This window comes from Parasteatoda tepidariorum, chromosome 5 (assembly GCF_982258835.1).
Source record: "Parasteatoda tepidariorum strain Cologne lab strain chromosome 5, Ptep-v5.0, whole genome shotgun sequence".
NCBI lineage: Eukaryota > Metazoa > Arthropoda > Arachnida > Araneae > Theridiidae > Parasteatoda > Parasteatoda tepidariorum.
In genome coordinates this window covers 118,166,686-118,191,082 of record NC_141759.1, presented here as the reverse complement: position 1 = coordinate 118,191,082, position 24,397 = coordinate 118,166,686, and the positions used below count along the sequence as shown (strand labels likewise).

Genomic DNA, 24,397 nt, shown 5'->3' with positions numbered 1-24,397 from the left:
TTAAGATTGAGTCCTAGAACGTAAACATCTGATCATTAGATCAAAAGTTAGTTTTAGATTTTTGTTTACTGCTCACTGTACACTAAAACGTGATTTTTTTTTCTTTTGAAATTTCGATTTTAATGACATTACTTCAATCTCCTTCGGGTTGTGCTTACTTTATAAATTTAATCTCAACTATATTTTTCTCTTCACTTTTAAACTGTAAAGACTTTTTCTCCATTTGTAAATTATGAAAAAAATTATTAATCTGATTGCGTAAACAGTTGATTCATTAAAATTGGACATTCTCAATTAATTCCTTTCAATAGTCATTTATATTATTAATAATATACACAAAATTATAATGAAAGAAAGTTTGATTAGAAATTTAAAAGTTTTTGCTGCTATAATTAGGGAATTTCTATCGACAAAATTCAAGTAATTTTTTTTCGGAGCAAAATTCATTTTTATTTAAAAGGGAACAATACTGACTTAATATTTATACGATAAAAGACTCTCTAATCGCTGACACCGATGACAGGAGAAATTTTCAATTTTTTCTTTTCCACAAAAAGTTTAAAACTTAAATTGTTGTTCTTTCATTATGAAGCAATCGTATAATATTCTCGTATCATGTAAAACTTTAAAACGAAGTTACTTATCTACCGTTTTGCAGTTATAAAATGAAATAATTATTAAATTATACTTGCATTTTAAAATTTAATACTCAATTGTTCAATGAATTTTATGATTATTATTATAAAACTGCGTATAATGCACATTTTAATTAAAATAATTAGTACAAAATAGCTGCTAAAAATTCTCTTAAACATTTATAAATATTATACATTTATAAATTTCAGCTTTTCGCATTATTGCTAAATAATCTCTACGTCGAAAAATATTTAAAGAATTTCATAATAACAGAAAATTAAATAAAATTTTAAAAATGTATAAAATTTAAAAAATAATAATTTAAAAATTAAAATAATAATTTAAAAATTTATAAAATTTTAAATGGTTATCGAGCAGAACCATTAAGTTTAATTAATGAATAAAGAATTGGAAACTAAGTCTATAACAAACAATAAAAAAAATTGTTTTTAATCTTTTAAGTAAACAAACTTTATTATAACACTCATTTCATTATTAAGGATTAAAGGTTATTGTGAAATTATTAATTCGAATTAGTGGATGAGTAGGAAAAGAATTTCACTACTCGAAATACATTAAATGAAAGTTATGAAACTATAGAATATGTAATAATGTGTAATTTTTCTATCTTAGTTCTATTACGACCTTTTAAAAAACGCTAATAAACACAATTTAGTCAACAGATACAAACGATTATGTCGGCGCTGTAACAAAAAAATACTCTTTATATTTTATTTGATGCAGAAGAATCAAATGAAGACCCACTTAATTGAAATGTCGCACCCATATCTTGTTGAATGTTATGCGATACCGAAAACAAAACGAAATCATAAGCACACAGCTGTTTGGCAATTTGCGAGAACGCTCCTTTAACGCCAATAGAAATTTTCGCCAACCCTTTGCAATCTACGGTATGTTTTGTCAATTCGCACCCCGTATAAGCGTGGTCCAACTGCTAAGACCATGTGCTAGTGACTTACGATTGGAGCGAGGGGGGACGGGTTCAAACTGTGGACTGTATGGTAGGCCACCAGACAAGCAAGTTCGCTGCTGGAGGGAGGGGTCCTGGGTTCGAATCCCAGGGAAGGACACTTTTAAAAAAAAAAAATTTTAAATTATGTCAGACTATGAATTTCGATGAACAAGGATCGAGTAAGAGTCAGAGATCACGAGTTCGAAAAACCTCTGAAGGAGGGAGTTCGAACATTTAAAAATAGTTTAAAGACAGAATTTGCATAGTATTAATTTTGAGTGTGTAAGTACCCTCATTATGCAACTGTTATTTTGTATATATATAACAAATCAAGATTGAATTTGGAGTTTTTTTGTTTCGTTTGATTTTCATGACTGTATGTTATTGAATTCGTTACCTCATGTTATGGAGAGGATTGTTTTCCTTTATGATGTTTAAGTTAAGTTATGATTTTACTTGCTTAAGTAAATTTCTGATTAGTTAAAAGATGACTTTTTCATTATGCTTGCTAAGCATTTTCCACAACGCACTGAACTCTGCCAGCAAATTATATTATTTTTTTAATGTATTTTTCGATATTCTGGAGGGTTTTGTATGTAAGAGATAATTTTTTTTTATTTGGAAAATGAGAAAAACTGGAAATATCCAGGAAAATCAGTTTATTTGCTCTTTTTCGACTCCTTTTGTAACATTTTGGATATTCTAGCATGCATGGAGTGTTTTCTGTGCGTGAAATTTAGCAAAGAAAAAAAGAATAAAAAAATAAAATGGCGCGAGTAAAGTTCAAATTTCGAGATTTAATTTTCAAATTTTTATAGTCCAATTAGGGGGTCTCAGTGGCCCTAAAGGTGTACTGCGAAGATGGGAGGAGAGAGCTTTTGAAGCGAAACTGTGATAGGCTGCGCGTATCACCGTGGACTGGATGGTAGGCCACCAGACAAGCAAGTTCGTTGCTGGAGGGAGGGGTCCTGGGTTCCAATCCCAGGGACGGACACTTTTTCAAAAAAATTTCTTTTTTTGTTGTTTATTTTAAATTATAATATTTCTGTTCATGTGTTTTTCGATTTTCTGGAGGGTCTTGCATGTAGGAAATAACATTTTTACATTGAGAATAATATAACACTGATAACATTGAGAATTTTTTTGGGGGGAAATAGGAAAAAACTGGAAAAATTCAGGAAAATCAGTTTATTTGCTCTTTTTCGACTTCAGAGGGGGTGCGATTATTCTTGTTTTCCAGTGGCGCCACCTATGGCCAAGAATTTGTCATCTGCTATACTCGTTAATAAGACGGACTCATTCATACATTCATCCACAGATCGTAATTTTGACCTGAACTTAAGAACGATAAATCTCCAATTCAGCACCACCAGTATTGATTTTTATGGGAACATCGAGGACTTTGTGACCCATCAGATTTAGCGTGCATCAGTCACCATTTACTACACAGAAGTCTACGGCCTGCTGAGTTCGAACTCCCTTTTCATAAACGTAAGTCCAGCGCCCTACATTCCAAGCTATCCCGGTCTTATTTTATATGTATCTACTATTACTATGGAAAGCTCCCCGATTGGAGCTTGGAGGTAATTTTAAAGTTGGCAGTTAGGTCTGGCGGGAGTGTCTTCTGATTTTTGATTTTTAAATTTAGAGTGGGTTGGCTTAGAACGGCTAAAACCGGTGAAAATTATCGAAATTCTCCTAACACTGTTTTGAGTCGTGATGGCTCAGTGGTTAACGCAATAAGCTGTCATTGAGAAGAGCTGGAGTTCGATTTCCAGAGGCGGTATGAAGCCTACTCAGCTTCAGATCGATGGGGTATCAGTTAGTGTGTGAAGTAAAGGTGGTGTGTGCACAGTGCTAACCACATTGCTACAATCATGCCATTGGTCACGAAATGGTGCAGCCTTATCCTGCGGGCTGTTGCGGGAACTCTTTACTTTACCACTGTTTTATTTTTAATACAACGCTGCCACCAGCGATCTTAGGAATTTCAATGAACGATGTATTTAAAAGACAATAAAAAACAATGCGTAAAATTTAAAAAGTTAACACTGAAAAACTATTAATATTTGAACTATCGGAGTTAAAAGCAGTGCAAATGATAAAATTATTACATTTCCCTCACAAGGGTATGACAAAAAATCCAATTCGGGTGTGGTTAAAATTTCAAAAGTAATTAAATAGTAAAATATTTTTCTGAAATTATTTGAAAAGGCTTTTAACAAAGCAAGAATCATCTTGCAATGTAAAACGCTAGGTGAAAATTTCAATGTAAAAATTTGTTTATGTCACAAGACAAAAACGTTTAAATTAATGTTAAATTTACTAATAACTAAAACTACTTTTTAATTCTTTAAAAATATGTTCTTATTCGATGCAAAAAATAAAATTCACAGTAAGTGGCTCAAAATTGTTGGACCGTATTTTCAAAGTCTGGTTATTCCTTATAATTTGAATCCGTCGTAAAAAGGACGTGTTTCTCTAGAACGCCGGTTCCCAAAATGTGTTCCGCGGATGGCCAAGAGTTGAGACAATTCAATTAAATTGTGCCGTGATGGGTCAGGGGATAAAGCCTTTCAGTGAGGTGAACCGGGTTCAAATCCCATCAGTGGCTGGTCGATACGAATTCCGCATGCGGCTTTCTAGCATACATTATCCTCAGTGGTAAACGGATCATGGGTTAGAGTCCCCTTGCAGTCAGGCTAACTGAGGGAGATTTTCCTCTTCATGTAACGCAAATTCGGGTTTGTTCCATCAAAAAGTTCTCCATGAAGGCAAATTTCTCCCAATGCTTGATCCAGGAGTTCTCTTGTCTTTTGGATTGGGTTCAAAATTACAAGGCTACTGAGTTAAACATTAGAAATCGTTAACCCTTACAAATGGGTCGGTCATGAAAGAAAATTCAAATAAATTAGTAACAATTTTTGAAACATACAATTACATTTATACCTAATCATTATTTATTTAATATTTAGATTATTTCTGCTAAATTATTCAAGCAAAATATCACTGAAAAAGTTAACAGTTTTTAAAAAGTAACTCAACTTTTGGAATTCTTTTAGTTTTGTTTCTCACCTTTATTTTTTCCATTTCACGTCTGCAACTTAGCGTTTTATAATTAAAATAGCCTTTGTTTCGTATCATTTGGGTCTGGCAAGTCTTGAAAATGAGTGCTCTTTTTGAGCGCGTGAAACATGTTGATTCCTCAATAAGTACAGCGAATTAAGTTTTTGATTAAGTAATATCCTACCACTTCAGTCTCGTTTTTTTTTTTTTAAATAAATCCACTCATATTTTCCAATAAACTTTTAATACTAAAAAAAACAAAACAAATTTAACTGTTAAAAAAATGTGTTTCTATAATAGCCACTTTCAATGTTTGTATTATTTGGTTTTTCTTCTTCTGGAATTCTGCTTATTTTATTCATTTTCAGTTTATACTAGACTTATTCTAAATACAAATTCAGAACACATCCAGGATAATTCAACCATCTGACACAACACCTAATTTCAAAACTATTGTTGTTAAAAAGGTAACAAGAATTAATTCTTCACTTCAAAATTATTGGTAGTCTTTCTTTGTTTATTAAATTGGTGTTCAGTCACATGTGTCATTTAGAGTTCCGTAGCCTGAAAAAATTGGGAAACGCTGCGCTAGGAAAAATATGTTTTCTTATGATTTTATATCCTTTATGGCACCTGCAGCGTTTAATAAATTATTTATAATTCGCTCGAAATATTAAGATAGCACCATGGGCTAATCTTTAGATAAAAAAAGTTGTTGGTTATTCTATTTTTTTCTTTTTTAAATTTTGGAGTTTTTATTGGGTTCTATATACTCTTTAAAAAACCGCAGTTTCCGTGATGAAAAGCCGAGTAAAATGTCTTTTCTTATAATATTAACTCTTATCAATTTTTTTAAGTTGCGAAATTAGACGAGAAAACGCGTTGTCTCTGAATAAACATAACACTTTTTTCGAAGCATTCGGATTCCTGACACTCAAATCTAGGGAGTAGCTGCAATCAAGGAAATATGGTCTGAATATATTAGTCAGTTGAGTGACTGGAATCTCTCAGAGCGAAATGTATCAAATAATTCTTCTGAAATCAAATTTTAAAAATGCGAATTTTTCTAAAAGTTGATATTTCAGAAATTTTTTTAACCATTTCGCTCAAATTTTTTAGTAATAAAAATTATTAACATTTGATAAAAACTACTTTTTGATAAAAATTTTTCCTGAACGTGAAAGTTTACACTATGTTCGAAAAGTCGACACAGAGCATTTGGTTGATTGGTTCTAATGCCACTTGCCACACGGGCAAGCCTGCTTGGTGAAACCGAGCAAATTTAAGGCAGAGTGTACGTTTCTTGTTTTTCAGTGGCGCCATCTATGGCCAATAATTCGACTTCTGCCACACCATACGTCGCACCCGTTTATAGGGCGGACCCATTCATACATCCATTCATTCATCCACAGATCGTAATTTTGACCTGAATTAGAGAACGATCGATCTCCAATCCAGTACCCCCAGAGGTAGTGATTTGTTATGGGAACATAGAGAACTTCTGCGACTCGACAGATTTAACGTGCATCAGTCACTTTACACGGGAAGGCTTCTGCCGGCGGGGTTCGAACGGGGCTCTCGGATATGGGTCCAGCTCCCTACCGACCAGGCTATCCCGGCCCGATCATTTCTATTTTTCCATTATGACAAAAATCCCTCCTAGCTGTCTTGTGGATCCTAGTCCATGATGTTTTCCAAATAACACCTGCATTTTTTGGCCCCCTCTAGATGTTGATCGTCTCCATCTTTAGTCCTTATTGCTCTCTCTATTTTCTTTATATATATATATAATTTTTTTTAAAGGAAATACATATGTTTCTTTAATTGAATGCGTTGATAATTAAAATTTGAAAACTATTATTTGTCTTAACAATGAATTCTTTGTGGTTTCAGTTAAAACATGAATTTTTGTCAGAGGTTCGCTTTTCAGAAAATATTCAACCTATTTCATTGTTCTGGAGGGATCTGGCAGACAGATCTTCGTTTTACCCAAATTATGACGAGAAAGTTCAAAAATTTTAATTTTTTCAAATTCATAATTTTTTATCTGAACGACTGGTTTCGTATAAATTTTCTATTTCAATATTCGCTGGTTTTTTATCATTATTTTAATTAATTTCCTTGTTAATGCTCATTACCCCATTGAAAGTAGAAATCGTCCTGTTGGGCAATCACCCCGAGTCTGTTACCACTGCCTTAATGCATGCCCAGTTATGCGCTGACAATCATTATTAGAAAGAGAATAAAAGCTATTATTCAGTTTATACTTGTCTGCATGGGCGGATCGTGAATTTGTGGGGCCCTGGGCTGGACTTTGGGGCCTTAATAGCCATTTTGTCAAAAAACTGTTTTCTATAGAGATGTAGATAAGTATATAGAAAAAAAAAATGGGACAATAAAATAGTTTTATTTATTTTTTTATTTTTATTTGTCTATATAAACAGCATTTGTACAATATTAGTGCAAAAGAAATTGACAGGTTATGTGTAGTTATGTTATATAAATTATAAAGCAACCTTTCTGCATTTTTGTGCTGCAAATTCCTTTATTTGCTCATCACATTGTAAGTCCTTCGTTAAATCTCAATTCATGGAAAGAACTGATAAATGATTTAGTCGATGGTTCGACATTGTTGTCCTATATTTGTTTTCTATATATGACATCCTGGAGAAAGAGCGCTCCGCTTCACAGCTAGTGATTGGCAAAGTTAGAAAAATCTTTAAGATAGTGTAGCAATTTGGGAAAACATCAACAAATTTCTTTTCATAAATTAGCATAAAATTTCACTGCAAGAGGTGTAAGACTCTGGCTTAGATTGAAGTAAATAAGATTTTAACTGAATGCATTCATTCACTAAATGCTCGTCTGCGTCATCTGGATAATAATCAACAATATTACGTACACTTTCCAGATCTATGTTTTTCATATTTTTGTCTTGCAAATCCATAAAAAATTTGAATTTCTTGCTATACATCTCATAGACTTGGCTCCTTTTGTTTAAATCCTTATCCAACGCAGCTTATCCAACGCAACGTTTAGCGTGTCTATTTTAAATTTTTTTGCGCCGTATACTGAGAATTTATCTGTAGACTTATCTGAAAATTTAGGAGTAATGCGTCTGTTGTTTATGTCATTGTAGTCTATTCCCACACTAGTACATAATTTTTTAGCTTTCGATCTGATTGGTGCCTTATGCTGTTCACAAAATCTTTTAATGATACAATTAACTTGTTGCCTTCACGTGTCAACCACACTAACATTGATTTCTTATGTTCATTAGAATTTTCATGATTTTCTAAACAAGTTCCTATTTGTTTCCAATCAGAAAATCCGGTTGTGTATTGAGAAGGGATTTTAGAAAAAAGTTCGCAAGTCAAACAAAAAACAGTACCAACCCTGGTTGAATAACATATCCAAGATCTTTCCAGTGATTGACCATTTTTAATTTTCTTAATGAAATACCTATTTGAAAATGTTCTGTTTTGTTCTTTGTATTTCTTTATTGAAGTTGAATATATATTTTTCGGATCTTTATTTTAAAAGTCAGTCATTTCATGTGAGAGTATGTCATTAATAAAATCATTATTTAGCAATTCTGGCCACAAGCCCACGTCAACATATTTTTCAAACTCAAACTTAATATTCTCTAAATTTCTTTCCGCCTCGGTATTACCGTCCTCTTGCTGAACACCAATATAGTTTTCAGTGGGATCAGAGGGTTTCTGGTAGTCAAAACAGTTATTAGTAAACTAAACAAGTTTGTCACTTTGACGATGAGAGCAGAAGTGCGGGAAAAAAACAAAATTACGTTGGGCATTAAGCGGCGCTGCGGGAAGTCCCCCGTAATAGACGCGAAAAAATACACTAACCAAAAACAAGCGACGGGTAATTCCCCGTTCCGTTCTATAGACGCGCACATGCATGGGTTGATTGATCTTAGGGTTGCCAACCCTATAATATAGTATACACTGAGTGGCCAAATTATTATGACCACCCCTTCAGTCGTCTGCTTCCATACCCTATACGGCGCAATGTGCGTCGAACAGTACGTTCAGAGACGTTCACAGTTGCTTCTTGATTAAGATCACTTGCAATTTGTCGCACTGTTGCTCTCCTGTTGCGCTGCACAACCCTGGCCAGCCTTCTCTCTGATCGAGTATTCAGTACCCTGTGACGATCACAAGTCTGACGTTGAGATCCGGTTTTTTGCTTGATTGTCCATTTTTTGTACACATTAACAGCTGCTGCTCTAGAACACTTCACAAGTGCAGCCGTTTTGCTGATGCTCGTTCCGACATATCTCGCACCCACAATCATTCCATATTGAAATTCAGTTAAATCACTTTTCTTTCCCATATCTGAGCAAGCAACACAGTATAACTGATGACTCACTTGTCCAGCATTCCCTTGTTAAGGTTATCTTGCCCTCTAGCGGCAACGCTGTGACGCAATGACTCATTTGCATAAAACTCTGAGGTGGTCATAATAATTTAGCCACTCAGTGTATATTTTTTTATATTAGATATTTTTTTTAATTCAAAATATCACCTATTGTTTTCAGTGGAGACTGGGGCCCTTTGTATCCACGGGGCCCTGGGCTGCAGCCCAAAAAGCCCTTAAGTAGATCCGCCCCTGCTTGTCTGCTATAGCCTCCACTTCCTGGCGTGCTAACCGAGTAGGGGGGGGCGGAGGGAACCGTCGAACTCTGAACTTTAAGCGAGGGGGCGAAGAATATGTTTTGCCCCTCCTGAAATGTAAACATTCGCCGCTAAAATAAAGTCACGTAAAATTGGTAATTTTAGAAAATAAAAACTTTATTTTCTCAATTTTGAAGTTATTTAAAGAAAAAACTTAATTTCTTAACTTAATTTTCTTTTGAAACTTAATTAAAGGGCCAATAATGAGTTTTGCTCCTTCTAAAATTAGAAACAGAGTAAAAAAGATTTTTTTTTTCTGTTCTTTTTTTTTCTTGTTCTTTGAAGCGATTTTTTTAAGTAGAAAACTTTTTTTTACCCTGAAATTAGAGTAAGAAAGCAAATAACGTGCTTTGCCTCTTCTAAAATTATCTTAGACATTCATTAAAATAATATCAAGTTAAACTGATAATTTTTAAAAAAAAAATTCAACCTTGAAGTTATTTTCGAAATTGAAAACTTTATTTTACTCTGAATTTTAATTGAGAGGGCGAACAATTTGATTCTCTCCTTCTGGACTTTCGACACTTGTGAAAATAAAGTAAAATAAATTGGTTACTAAAAAAAAAAGAAAAAAAAAAGAACTATTTATTTCAATTTGGAAGCTACTTTTTGAAAATAAAACTTTCTTTTGAAATTTAGTTTAAGGGCGAAGGATGTGTTTCGCTCTTTCTGAAATTTAGACATACATTATTGTCAAGTTTAATTAACAAACTTAATAGAGAGAAAAAAATTTCCACTTAGAAGTGATAAAACTTTACTATCCTCTGAAATTAAAGTAAGCTGGCGAATAATATGTTTCGTCCTTTCTAAAATTTAGGCATTCGTGAAAATAAAGTTAATTTGGTAATTTTAGAAAGGAAAAAAAATTTTTTTTTTCAACTTTATTTTCGCAAGACAAATACTGACGTGAAATATCCTCAGTGGTAGATAGATCATGGGTTGGAGTTCCCTTGTCATCAGACTGGCTAACTATGGGAGGTTCTCGTGGTCTTCCTCTCCATGTAACGCAAATGTGGGTTAGTTCCATCAAAAAGTCCTCCACGAAGGTAAAATTTCCTCCAATGCTTGATCCAGCAGTTCCCTTGTCTTCTGGATTGGTTCAAAATTACAAGGCTATGGAGTTGAACATTAGTTGTCGTAAACCCAAAAATTGGGTCGGTTGTTCAATGACGGCTATTAAATTAAATTAAATAGATTTTACAAATAGAATAGGCCGGGATAGACTGATTGGCAGGGCACTGGGACCATGTCCAGGAGTTCGTGGGTTCGGCCCCCGCCGGCCAAAGACTCCCCGACTAGTAAATGGTGACTGGTGCGCGTTAAATCTGTCGGGTCACAAAGTCTTCTGTGTTCTTATAACAAATCATACCTCCGGGGGTACTGATCCAGGAGTTTCCTAGTCTTCTGGATTGGTTCAAAATTACAAGGATACAGAGTTGAACATTAGTAGTCGTAAACCCAAAAAAATTGGGTCGGCTGTTCAACGACGGTTATAAAATATAAAATAGGTATTAAAACTATGTTCTTTTAGGAATATAATGTATTCACTAAAAATTAGTGGTAGCTCTCTCAATGCTGTAAAAACGCTTTATAATGTAATTAAAACATTTAAATTTAAATGAAATAAAATAATTATGTGAAATATAACGTATAAGTAATTAAAAACTGTTCTGAATTAAAATATATGTTATTAACTATGAAAGTATCTATGAGAAATTAAAATCTAAACTGAAAATTAATAATTAACTTCATAAATACGATATTAAATGATTTTAGCTGTAAATTGAAATAAATTTTGCTCAGGTCTAGGCCTATTTTTTATTCAGTCTATCATAAATATTATTTTTGAAGTGTTCAACAGATTATTTTTATAATAATTTTCTTAATAAAAGGGTGAAAAATATGTCCGATTGAAAAAGAACTATCAAATTAAAACTACAGTAGATATAGTCGTAGATATAGTATCATTTTCGATAAGTTCCTCCTCTGATGTTATGCTTACGAGGTGAGTAAGCTTAATATTCTAAAAAGTTTTATTGTTATGATTAGTGTTTAAATGTACTCTTAATAATTTTACCATTCATAAGAGTTTTCTGTGATTTATAAATTCTAACAGGTCGTGAGCCTTAAACAAATTTAAGAACATCACAACATAAATAAAGGGTTTTCCATGTTTTGAATGTTATTTTGCTATATTAGTGTACAATATCCTCAACGACATCGAAAATGACCTGAATTGATTGCTTGATTGATTTGTTCATTTACGTCGCACTAGAGCTGCACAATGGGCTATTGGCGACGGTCTGGGATACATCCCGGAGGATGAACCGAAGACATGCCATCACAATTTTGATCCTCTGCGGAGGGGATGGCACCCCCGCTTCGGTAGCCCGACGATCTGCGCGCGAAGTCGAGCACTTTACGGTAGCACAGTTTAACGAGGACCAATACCGCTCACCCTCGGTCCCTACGCAGCCTGATCCAAGTGGTCACCCACCCGCACACTGACCGCAGGCAGTGATGCTTGACTTCGGTGATCTGCTGGGAACCGTGTCTTAACGATCAGTCCACTGCGGGACGAAAATGACCTGAAAACCCTGAAGATTAAAATTTGGAAGGGAGGTTGTCAGGGATATGAGTCGCTGGCTTTTGTCAGCTGCTGCGGCAGACAAGGTCTGCAAGGGGCTGTCACGCCGACAAAGAAGTGTACAATATCACTGTAGTGTTATTTTCAATTTCGTAATTGTATCATAGCTTGCTAGTGGAGTTATCCAAATTCATTTCTTGTTTGCTTCATTGAAATATAAATTGTAAGAACGCTTCATAATGTAATATTGGATGACGCGACTCTCCACACGCTATTGGCGAAAGCATACATTGCCATAGGTAAAGAGTGCTGCTCTATGCCACCTATGTCTTGCAGTGGACTGTTAGTAAGGACACGGTTCCCAGTAGAACACCGAAGTCAAGCAAAACTGACTGCGGTCAGTAAGCGGGTGGATCACCACTTTGATTAGTCTGAGTAGGGACTGAGGGTGAGCGGTATCGGTTCTCGTAAAACTGTTCAGCGGTAAAGTATTCGACTTCGCGCGCAGGCCTTCTGTCTACCAAAGCAGGTTAGCCATCCTCTCTGCAGAGGAATAGAATTTAGATGGCATGTCTTCGTATCATCCTCAGAGATGTTTCCCAGATAGTTGCAAATAGCACATCGTGCAGCTCTAGTGCGATGTTAATAAAGTACCAAGCCACCTGCAGCTACTACGTCTCCACAAAGCTTTGAAAGTTTAAAGCTTGTTTTAAATCGCACAGATATATGCAGCAACAAGCAATTAGCATAACAAAAAATTTGATCTCTTTCCGATTCAAGATTCTAGTATTATTTAGTCTTTCTGAAATAAATATAGGACATTAAGTTTTCTGATAAATATAATTCCGAATTAGGATAAGTGCTCCTATTTTTAATGATTCAACTGATGAAATGCAGGTTGAGTTTAATTTTTTATGTATTCTGTAATCAGCATTTGGGCATGGAACTGTTTTTCTCATATTTCTTTTAATTATGGTATCTGACTGATTTTTATTAATTCATTCGACTTTAATATGAAATCAAATTATAATATTAATTTGATTTCATATTAAAGTGGAAGAAATGTGAGGCGTTTGTAACGAACCTAACTATTATTTTTTTATAGTAAATGATATAGTTACAAGTCAAATGACACTCATATCTTTTGAGAGATCTGTCAAAAAATTTTACAAAACTATATATTTTTACTAAACCTTGCGTTAATTCATTAAAATTAAGAGCATAAAGTATTAAAATTAAATTTTTTAAAAAAAACTGAGTTTTAAAACAAAAAATATTGTGATGGATCTATTTTCAAGACGAAATATTGGTGCACAATTACTTAAGGATATTTTTATATTGATGCCTGTTTGGTGCTAGTAAGTTTTTGTCAGCAGTGAACAAAATTGTCCGCTTTTTCTTTGTAAACAACTAGTTTCATTCATCTAATGATTAGTTGCTTTAATATAGTACATAGGTTATTCCCTACAAATTGGCTATTTTCAGGTAGGAACAACAACTACAAAAATTATTAAATTTCTGTAATAAGCTACAGGATAAGGTACTAAACAAAAAAATGGCAGTCTCGGTTATTATTAAAATAAAATGTTTTATTATTTTAAGTATTTATTAAAGTGAGTTTATGATAGCATAGTAAGAGAATAATAATTCTACAGATAAACATGTTTAAAATAATATTTTTAATGAACATGTTTAAGTACATCCTTAGTCCTTAATTGCTTTTTGAATTATATATTATCCATTACTGGCAAGTATTAACTGTAAAATATATATATTGTTTAATCGTATCAGCTATAAGTAGTAAACATGCAAATAAATTATGGCTGCCAATTTTTAACAGGATTTGATTAATTCCATCTTTTTTAACCACTAAGAACCTACTTTTTATCATGTTTTGGTAAAACTGGTTATTAAAATCTAACCTGAACCAAATAATTACAAATGTTATTTGAGTGTTTCAGCTATTGAAAAAGCGCTTGATTCCAAAAAGATCAGTTTTAGAAAACAACTCTAAGGGTAGAATCGTATTACTGAATAAGAAAAGTCTCTTTTTCTGCCCATTATTGAGATTTATAATTTTGTTCTTTAGTGTCAAGATCGTCATAGCTATTTGATAGGAGAATTCAGATGAAGATTCCAAAAAGATCAGTTTTAGGAAACAACTCTAAGGGTAGAATCGTATTACTGAATAAGAAAAGTCTCTTTTTCTGCCCATTATTGAGATTTATAATTTTGTTCTTTAGTGTCAAGATCATCATAGCTATTTGATAGGAGAATTCAGATGAAGGATTTCTGACTGATTTAAAAGACGTGATTGGCTGTTGCAAATTCATGAAGCTGGTAAAGTTGCTGTTGATTGGGAGTTTTCTTTAAAGAACAATTGCTGCCAGCTCTAAATATATCTTAATGAGTAAATATCTACCTGATTTTTTCATTGCAGGTCCACATATAAGAAAAACAAGTACCAGAGGTTCACATTTAATAAGGAAGATGCATAGACAATCAAAATAACAGACAAAAGTCCAAGCGCTCTACACTCTTTAAAATCATAAAGCCACCTTCAAAGTTAATGCCTAAACATATATACATAACTAAGAGTAAAAAATGAAACCACGGTCCACACATGGTTTTATTTTTCTGAAATAACAAATGATTATATTACAGTGTTTTCTTCAAAGAATTATTAAAATAGACTCAAATTAAATTCTAATTTGAAATGTATTCTTAAAAGTAATTTTTCTTATTGAAAGGAAAAGATTCCGTTTATAATTATCATTACGATTGCATCTCATTATTTTTACTTTCTATAAATTGTTATTTTCCTCTTTTTATAATTTTTTATGGTACTTTAACATTAATTTTGGTCCCATCTGTTTTAAAAAATAATTTTTTTATGGATAATATAATTGTTTTTAAAGCAATACGAAGCTTTAAAAAAAGAAAAAAAATCATGAACGTGGTATAAGTATTAAGAAATACTGTAGTGTAAAAATAAACGATTGGTGTTAATTTCATTGAACTCAATAATTCTATTCAATTGTCTCTACGATTAACCACTGAACCAATAGAAGTTAGTAAAAAGTTTTTAAAAACTGAAATTGGAACCATTACATTAATGAATAAAAATTTACACATACCTTATTTGAAACATTTTAAATTTTAATTTAAAAAACTAATTTAGTTTCCATGGAATGCCAGATTTTCTCTTTTCATTAACATTACACTTATTGTTTTGGGTATAAACATTTTTCCTGCATTTATATTTTGTTTTGAAAAATGACTTAAGAGAATTCCATACCCTTAAGGAAACTTTTCATTGAAAGTTCTCTTTCATCTCCATAACTAATTTAAAGTGAGTTCAGACAAACCTAGAGTAAGTTATCAAGTTTAAATCGCTGAAATTTATTTTTCTAAATTTAAAAATGTGAACAAATTATTGGAAGTAACCGTTGCGTAATCAGAAATTATCTTCTCATAACTTATTTTCATTTTGACACTTTTAATACTTCATTACCAGTATTTGAAACTGTATGACTTACTCTAGGTTTGTCTGAACTCACTTTTTCTTTAATTTAAATAAGTTGTTCTAAGGTGAAAGAGAATTTGCAACGAAAAGTTTCCCATGTGGTATGATGTCCTCTTAAACATAATTTTGCATTTAATAGTATAAAAATAATTCTTGATCTTCTGTCAGCACTTACAATTGTTTGAACCAAAGCTTAATGTTGCCTTCTACGTTTAATCATGAAGTATACACACATAACATTTAAGTAGTATTTACATATGCAATTACTGGTAAGAAGATATTTAGACTAAAAATTTCTTTACAATGACAATTTAATGAACATAATATAGCTTTAATTATCGTAAATTAAGAAAATATTTTTGAAGAAATTATCCAGATAAAAAACAATGGGTCTAAACCAATTATTTTCTGCTAACCTTGTATTTCTACTTATCAAATTATTTCCTGATAGCCTTTAAAGTTTGAGCCTATGTCAGTGATCAATTTGATTGTCATTCATTTTATTGATGCTGAATCTTTTTTTCAGATGCAGAATGTACTTTAAACCCACCTTATATTGGGTCTACAAAGTGAGATTGAACTTCTTATTCACACATTTTGCGAAAAGCTTACAAAAGCACCTGCCTCAAAAATGGCTGCAGTTTGCCTGATAGTGTAAGTTTTATTTTAATGCTAAGCTCTGAATATGTTTGGATATGTATATGAATCTGTTTGTGTATCGCTGTATTTTAAAAAAAGTTTTTGTTGCAAATTCAGTGTGAAGGAGGATATAGACCCATACTTGTACAGTTTGTTTCTATAGTTGTGCCATTCCTGGTTTTAAGGCCTGCTTATTTGATCCAAGTTTTTGAACGAAAATTGTTTGAAACTGAGGAAAACTTGTTTTGTTTAAAACTTGGATCGTGTAAACTAGGGGTGCACAACCTTTTTGAGTGAAGGGCCACTTGACAGCAGGTTGACTAACGAAGGACTGCACATGTATTTGGACATGTTAACAGCAAATGTAGTAATATTTATTTATACATTAGTGTTCTAATTTTTTTTATCAATAAACTTAGTAATATATTTGTAGAAAATAAAAGGTGTTCAAGTATTAAAATTTATTAAAAAATAAAAAAACTAATACTTTTTTTAAAAAAAATTGCCATTTTTTATCATATCAAAATTAGATTTATCAAAATAAATAAATAAACATTGGAGAAAAGAAGTGCTTTTTTATCATATTTTGCAAGACAAAAATTCATTTTAAAAATAGATTCTAATTAAAAAAAAACTACAATGCTCATTGAGTGAAAGTAGGAAAACATTTGGTACATAATTAAGTAATATAAATGTTGAATTCCAAGCGTAACAGGGGGGAAATCACACAAGTATTTTATTCTATATTTTTGAAAACAAAAATTCTACTGGAACATGATACTTTAGGGTTTAATGCTTAATTAATTGGCATAAAATAATAAGAGATCCTCATAGTTAAATTGCAAGTTAATTAAACGTACTTGTGACAGAGGGGACAAATGAAATCCCATATTTTTGACATGCACTGTTATTTATGTTAAGCTCTGTGATTTAGACCATCCGAAACATTATCTATAACTTTTTTTAAAATTATCACATTTCAAGGTAGGTAAAATAAATTATTATAAGATTTTTAAAATTGCAAACACATTTTTTTCAAGTCCAAGTAATGCATCGTAACAGAGAGGACATGGAATGTAACAAAATTTGACAAAAAGTTGAAATGAAATATCACTATTATAAGTTACTTTTCGGTTATTTAAAGTTAGAGTTGACATCACTGCTATAATTGAAAACAGTGCTATATCTTTGTAGTAATATTTGAAAGCTTTTATTTTACTAGACCGTGTTTAAAAAAAACAAGTGCATTGTTTGTTTCTTTCCCAAATTCAGTTATTTCGGCAACAAAATCAACTACTACATTTTTTCCTAGAGTTTTTTACAGTTACAAAACTATCTATTGCACAATAATTATAAAGTAAAAAGTCAATTGAGCGATTGTCACAAGTTGTTATATTTAGTAATTCTATATAGTTATTAGGCAAACAACTATGATTTTAAGAGTAAATTCACATTTTCGTGAATAGCACATACACATTTTATATGGTGTTTTACCTACACATAAAATATGGATAGGTCGTAGTACAGCAAACTTAGATTTGCCAATTTTTATGTTTGGATGGATCTACTTTGATACTTGATAAAATTCCATCAAGGTGCACATTTGACTTTGTGGACTTTCTGTTCATTTTCTTTGACAATCATACACTCAGCTCTACCAGAAGTCTGGTAAGAAAGTTTATTAGATGAGTAGAAATTTAGTACAAGCCTTTTTTGTTTCATCAGAAACTTGGTTACTAAGCTATTTCTTTTGTTTTGGTAGTAAGGTTATAGAATATGCGAAGAACAGTATAATGTTTTCTTGAAGATACATATAATGCATGGTTGATTTTTTTTAATACCTTTCCCCAATGCCTAAAGAATACTATAAAGAAAATATTCTTCCTCAATTTCTACTGCTTGTATCAGTGCATTTTATTTTTCCTTTATCTTCATTTTTTTTCAATTTATCTATTTTTCTGTTAAGTTTTTTTTCTTCAAAATACTTCTGTTATCATAAATTTTTGCTTCATATTCTTTATCTTTCTTCTCACAAATATCTTTATTTATCTGAGAGAATATAGAACATTCTAGTTCTATATTCTCTCATTCTTTCAGCTGCTGTTTTCCCCATACTGATTACTCACTTAAAAAACTTTTAACTATAAATTTAGTGCAATGTCAAATAAAAATTGCACAGCTTTGTATAAAAAGTGTGCTACGTGCAGGAACTGGTTTAAACTAATTGAATCAAGATGCATTAGCACTTGTTTACATTCCTAGAGTTGGTCAACTTATCAATTTTGCGTAACAGAGGGGGTATTTAGTTTTGTCTTCTCTGTTATAGGAGAAACTTTAAAATTTGTATTTTTTTTCTTCAAAAATGTAACATAACATGCTTGTACTTAAGGACTTTATTGTAAGACCTTAAGAGAATAATTGTAACAGAGGAGACAAACATATTTTTGAGAATTTTTGACTTAAGCAATAAGAAAAATTTTATTTTACTGTAATCACTGCATAATTAGACTCAGGAACAATTTATTTTACAATATAAATCAAGCTGTATGTAAAACCATAATATTTTTAATGACCTATTCTTCTTTAAAGGAGACAGTTTTTTTGGTAAAATAAGTCTAAATCATAAAGCCTATCTATTTATGATAAATTTTACTATACTCATGCGTAACTCCAAAGAATAACATTTAAATTCATAAATTACAATGGATTTCCTTTACAATGATACCAAATACAAGGATATTGCTCAAACTTAAAAAATTCACTACTGGTTTCAGTTGGCATGGAATTCAACAAATTCAAATTAAATGCTTTAATTGAACAAAATTTATATGCTTTAAACAAAAGCCTAAAATAAAAACAAAACTGTTATAGTTCAAAATGAAATCTAATTTTTATTTGGTAATGTACTTTATTATTTCTTTTTATTGATTGTTCGATTTTTTTTAATATTTTAAACGTTTTCTTTTTTTAATTGAAAAAAATCACTTAACCAACAAAAAATTGAAATCAAAACTACATACAGTGAGCTGTTTAAAAATTCATGTTTTTCACCTCTTTATGAATTTCTCAGGTTCTAAAAAATAGGGATATCCATTTTTTATTAAGGATGTAACGAGTATTTGGCCCTTTTGTCAAAAATTCAGTTGGTCGAAGGATAAGCCAAATATTAAGCAGAATATTTTTTAGAAAAGTATATTTTTTTTTTGAATTTGTTTAAATATGATAAAGAATAATATAAATTATATAGTACTGTTTATTATTAGATATATTTTTTACACAAATTTCTTAAATTTTAATATCCATGTTTCAGCACATGGCTAGCAAATTTATCATATACAAGACAAATGGAAAAACTAAATTTGAAGAATTGAAACTAGATTAGTTTACATTGAACCACAAGTTTTGGCTTTTTTTTTTTTTAAATATATATATATATATATGTTTTCAGATAAGTAAATTTCGTCATTTTTTCGATACTTTTAATTCTAAGAATTGAAAAGGATTTTTTTTTTCATTTTTGCTGGTTTCATTATAACTTAACATTTTAACAGAATGTCTCATACTACAGTGAATTCGCGATAACTCGAATCTGATAGGACTGACCAAAAACTTCGACATATCGGAAGTTCGACTTACCGTTAGTTTTGGTTTTGGACTCTCAAAATATTGTCGGATTATTTAATTAATGCTTATTAATTACAAATCTTCTAAATGCTTACAATATTTAAGATCATTTTTCTGACAAGCCATTTACGATAAGACTGTTTGAAGCACTTTATGATACCCTGGTCCATCGGCTGCAACTTTGCTGTTGTGTTTGGAGGGAGAAACTGCAAGTTTACGGCTTTCAAATTAGGTAGATCACTATGCGCTGTGCATTTATCCACTAAGAGTATCACTTTTCTTTTTTTAGCGAATAATTTCCGATCCAATTTTCTTACATAGTCTTCAAATAAAACTGATGTCATCCAAAACTTTTTGTTAGACTTGTAATCCAAAGGATACGTTTTTACATTCTTGAAACATCGGGGATTTCGGTATTTTTCGATAACAAGTAAAGATAATTTCTCTGTCCCAGACGCATTTCCTCCAACTAGGACAGTAAAACGTTCCTTGCACATTTTGCCCCCTGAGCAGTTTTCATCCTTAAACATCACAGTCTTATTTGGAAGACATTTAAAAAATAAACCCATTTCATCAATATTGAAAACATCATTTTCACTGCATCCTTGAACTAAATTTGGTAACGTTTCATTTAACCACTGTTCACATACTTCAAGAGGGACAGCTTTAGCCTCTCCATGAAGAGTGGGAAAGACATTGTGTGTGTTTTGCAGAGGAAGGGGCAAGATATCAGCTCCTAGGTTTTTTTTCTTGCTTTAAAAGATCCAAAAAAATCGAGTTAAAGGGAGTAAAATTCGAGTAATCGAGAATAATTAACATGAAATTGAAGATAAAAGGGTCGGGACCTCATAAAAAAATCGAGTTATAGTAATATTCGAGTTATCGTACTTCGAGTTATAACGAATTGACTGTATTAATTTATTATCACTTTTTCCCTGTGCTGTAATATGAATAACCAGTAACATAGAACTGTGATTTTCAGTATTAAAGTTTTGTTTTAGGAAATTTAACTAACTTTCTTTTTGATTAACTTTTCCTTTTACAAGCATTTTTTTAATGACCATTACTAATGAACTATTTTACAGCAATTTTTTTCTTCTAAGAATATGCTAATATGAAACATTTAAATTGAGATTTTCAGCATAAAATTTTCATTAAAAAAATTTAGAAAGGTTTTTGTTTATATCTAGCTTTTTTTTTCTTTTTAAGAAAAATTCTTTTTTATAGACGTTTTTATTGTAATGTGGCATTTTCAAGAGCATTTACGTTACACTTAATTTTTTTTAATTTTTCTTACTCTTCCTGGTAATTTTGAGGCCTTAGAAAAGTAAAACATTCCGTTAAATAAAAATAATAAATTAAAAAATGAAAAGACAATTTCTAATTTAAAGCAATTTCTTAAAAATCAAAACATATTGAGAAATTAGCAGATTTTAGAAAAAAAAGAGGACAATTTCGAGGCAAGAACTGCAGCTCTAATCATGTGAGAAATTGAGAAATGTTGCTTATTTTCATCTTCGTTAAATCAGATTACCAATTTTGTAATATCAGTATTTTTAATTCATTGTTTCTATAGAGATTCATTTAGGGGTTCTTAAAATATTCGTTGCATTGAAATTTTTGCTATTTTGGAATTTGACTGTATATTTTCTTTGATGTAAATAATGTCTGGTGAACTAAGCTTTATACTTATCTGAATTTAAATTTATTCTCCATTTTTTTGTATTATGTAGATTCTTCAATCATTAACAAAATAACTAATGAAGAGTTGAATATAGTTAGTTACTATTTAAATAAAAATTAGTGTGTTTATTTTATTAGTGAGTTGGCTGCCAAAGTAAGGATTGAATTACTTGGAACTTATACTGAGGACAATGCTTCTCAAGTTGGAGATGATACTCATAAGTAAGCTATGTACATTCTTAAGTTTTTAGTGCATCACATAATTATAACACTATTTGAATTGAATGTGAATTAGTTCCCTGTAGCAGAATTTTTTTAAGCTATCTGCAACAAAACTTTCTAGCACTGATATCTATCTGCAAGACACTTTTGATAATAACAAACATATCTGCTACTAATTTAAATTAGAAAAACGTTGTGTTTACAAAAAAAAATTATAATACTGAAGCATCTATTTTATCTTTCACGTAAGACTAAATTTGAAAAGGGATTTAAGTTTTGTTGGGTTCGCGATGGTAAAATATTCCTGAGAAAAGATTAATCGTCCAAAATAATACGTGTGAAATCATCTCAAGACCTTAATATTCCAACTAACTGAAGATGCATTTTTATCTGTGCCGGACAGCCTAAAGATCGAGAATTTGGACGATTTAAATTATTTTTTTTTACCTCAACCTGTAAGTTAAGCATTAATATTTTACATATAAATATTAGAAGTTTAAGAGCCAACTTTGATAATTTTATTTCACATATTTCTAGCACGATTGAAAATATAAGTGTTATAATTATGTCGGAAATCTGGATTTACCAAAATGAAACTAATTTTTACTCAATAGATGATTATAATTCATTCTTTAATTGCAGAAATAATAATCGCTCTGGAGGTGAATATAATTCCGGAATATTCATAAATGACATAAGCGATCACTATCCAACCTTTTGCAGTATTTATAACGATGAGGTAAATAAAATTAAGGAAACTGAAAATAAAATTTCAATCAACTATAATAAGCTCTATAATTATTTGTCAAATTACAAATTTAATTACAATCCTCAAGTTTCTCTTGATCAACAATATCAAAGTTTTGTTTTCAAACTCAATAATTTGAAAAATAATTTTAAATATACGCATAAATAAGCAAAAGAGCCAAAAATAACTGGATGACTACTAATATCTTGATTTTAATTCGAAGAAAGGAAAAAATATTTTAAAAAAACTAGAAAATATCCATGGGATATTATTTACAAAACAGCATACAGCACTATAGTTTCTGAGCTTAAGAACTTAATTAAAACAGCAAAATCAGAATATTTCAAAAACAAATTTTTAAATTATGATTCAAATAAACAAAAATGGGATCTTGTAAATAGTTTTATTGGTAATCAGAGCAAATCACCTACTTTACCTGATATTTTAAACAACTATGAATCTTCTGATCAATTCAATAAATCATTTGCAAACGCTAACAGTACCTCAAACCTAAATTCAAGCAGTTTTCAAATCTATATTTCACCAAGTTTAATCTCGTTTGTTTTCCTAGAATTGAATAATTGTGATGTACTTTACTTGATAAATTCTCTTTCTAATAAAAACTCCTTTGACTATGACAGTATTAATGTAAAATTAATTAAACTATTTGCTCTCAACAATATAAATTTTATAACTAATTTCATCAATACCTCAATCAAGTCATCCATTTTTCCAACTTCTTTAAAAAGAGCAACCATAACTCCTATTTTTAAAACTGGCGATAAAAATTGTTTATCAAACTATAGACCAATTTTAATATTACCTGTTTTCTACAAAATCATTAAAAAAGCTATAGCTGATAAAATGAACAATTATTTAAATCATAAAAAATTTTTCTCTGAAAATCAACATGGATTTATTAAAGGCAAAAGTACAGAAAAAGCTCTTCTGGAATTTTCAAAATTTATTCATAATAGTATTGCTGAAAATAAGATAACAGTAGCTATATTTCTTGATATATCAAAAGCTTTCAATAATATCAATCACAATCTTTTAATCAAAAAATTAGAATTTGCTGGTTTCAGAGAAATTATTTTAAATTGGTTTATTTCATATCTTTCAAACAGAGAACATAGAGTAAAAATCTGTAGTAATTTTTTTTTTCAAACCGTGGTGTTCTTCAAGGATCTATTCTAGGACCCTTATTGTTTATTATATTCATCAATGACTTTTGTCAACTCAAACTTTTTTGGTAAGATAATAACATATGCTGATGATTCCGTAATTTTGTATTCTTGCACTGATTTAAATCAACTAATTTTTCAAATTGAATCTGATTTACACATAATTTCAAAATGGTTTACAGTAAATGACTTAAATTTAAATCTAAATAAAACTAAATACATTTATTTCAGTTTAAGAAAATCAGAAATTAACTTAAATTTAAAATTTCATTATCTCTCCTGTAAAAGTACTAATGAAAATTGTCAATGCTACATTCTATAATCTGTAAATCAGGGTTGGGTTTTTGACGTCAAAAAGTGGTTTTTGACATGACAAGGGTATAATACTGGTTTAAACCGTCAAAAACCCGTCAAAAATGTCAAAAACTAAAGTTTGCCAAAAAAATATATAAACTTCAAAACTACCAACAGTTGCCATGCATTATATTGAAATTTAATTATACTATAGGTAATCAGCAGGTTTTAAAATATTTTTTTAATTAAAATTAAGGTAAAATAACAGATTTAAAATCTCAGTAATTTATATTCAAATGCATGTGCAGAAAAATTTTGCACAAAATTTCTTTAAATATTTATATTTTGAAAAAAAAAATTTTTTTTTTGATACTTAAGAAAATTAAAAGTTTATTACTACGCATTTTTGACATATAAGGAACATATAACTAATATTTATAAGGAACTTACAAGTTATGTTGTATAAATACAAACTTGATACAAGTGTATGAAAAAAAATTTTAATGTTATACCGAATA

At 30.7% G+C, this 24,397-nt stretch overlaps 1 protein-coding gene across 2 annotated transcripts in view; it reads left to right on the top strand.

The window, feature by feature from the left end:
• Window positions 1-23,885, top strand: part of LOC147810084 (uncharacterized) — a 391,466-nt gene extending 367,581 nt beyond the window's left edge. Inside the window, exons 1-5 of one of the 2 annotated variants that reach the window (XM_087165150.1) lie at window positions 12,215-12,856; window positions 14,203-14,369; window positions 16,012-16,139; window positions 21,570-21,653; window positions 22,296-23,884. In XM_087165150.1, the coding sequence (XP_087021276.1) occupies window positions 16,117-16,139; window positions 21,570-21,653; window positions 22,296-22,569 (381 nt within the window). In that variant the 5' untranslated portion in view covers window positions 12,215-12,856; window positions 14,203-14,369; window positions 16,012-16,116 and the 3' untranslated portion in view covers window positions 22,570-23,884. Of the gene's footprint in view, window positions 12,857-14,202; window positions 14,370-16,011; window positions 16,140-21,569; window positions 21,654-22,295 lie in introns of those variants that run through there. The other variant, XM_087165151.1, reaches the window with a different exon arrangement.
• Window positions 23,886-24,397: the final 512 nt, after the last annotated feature.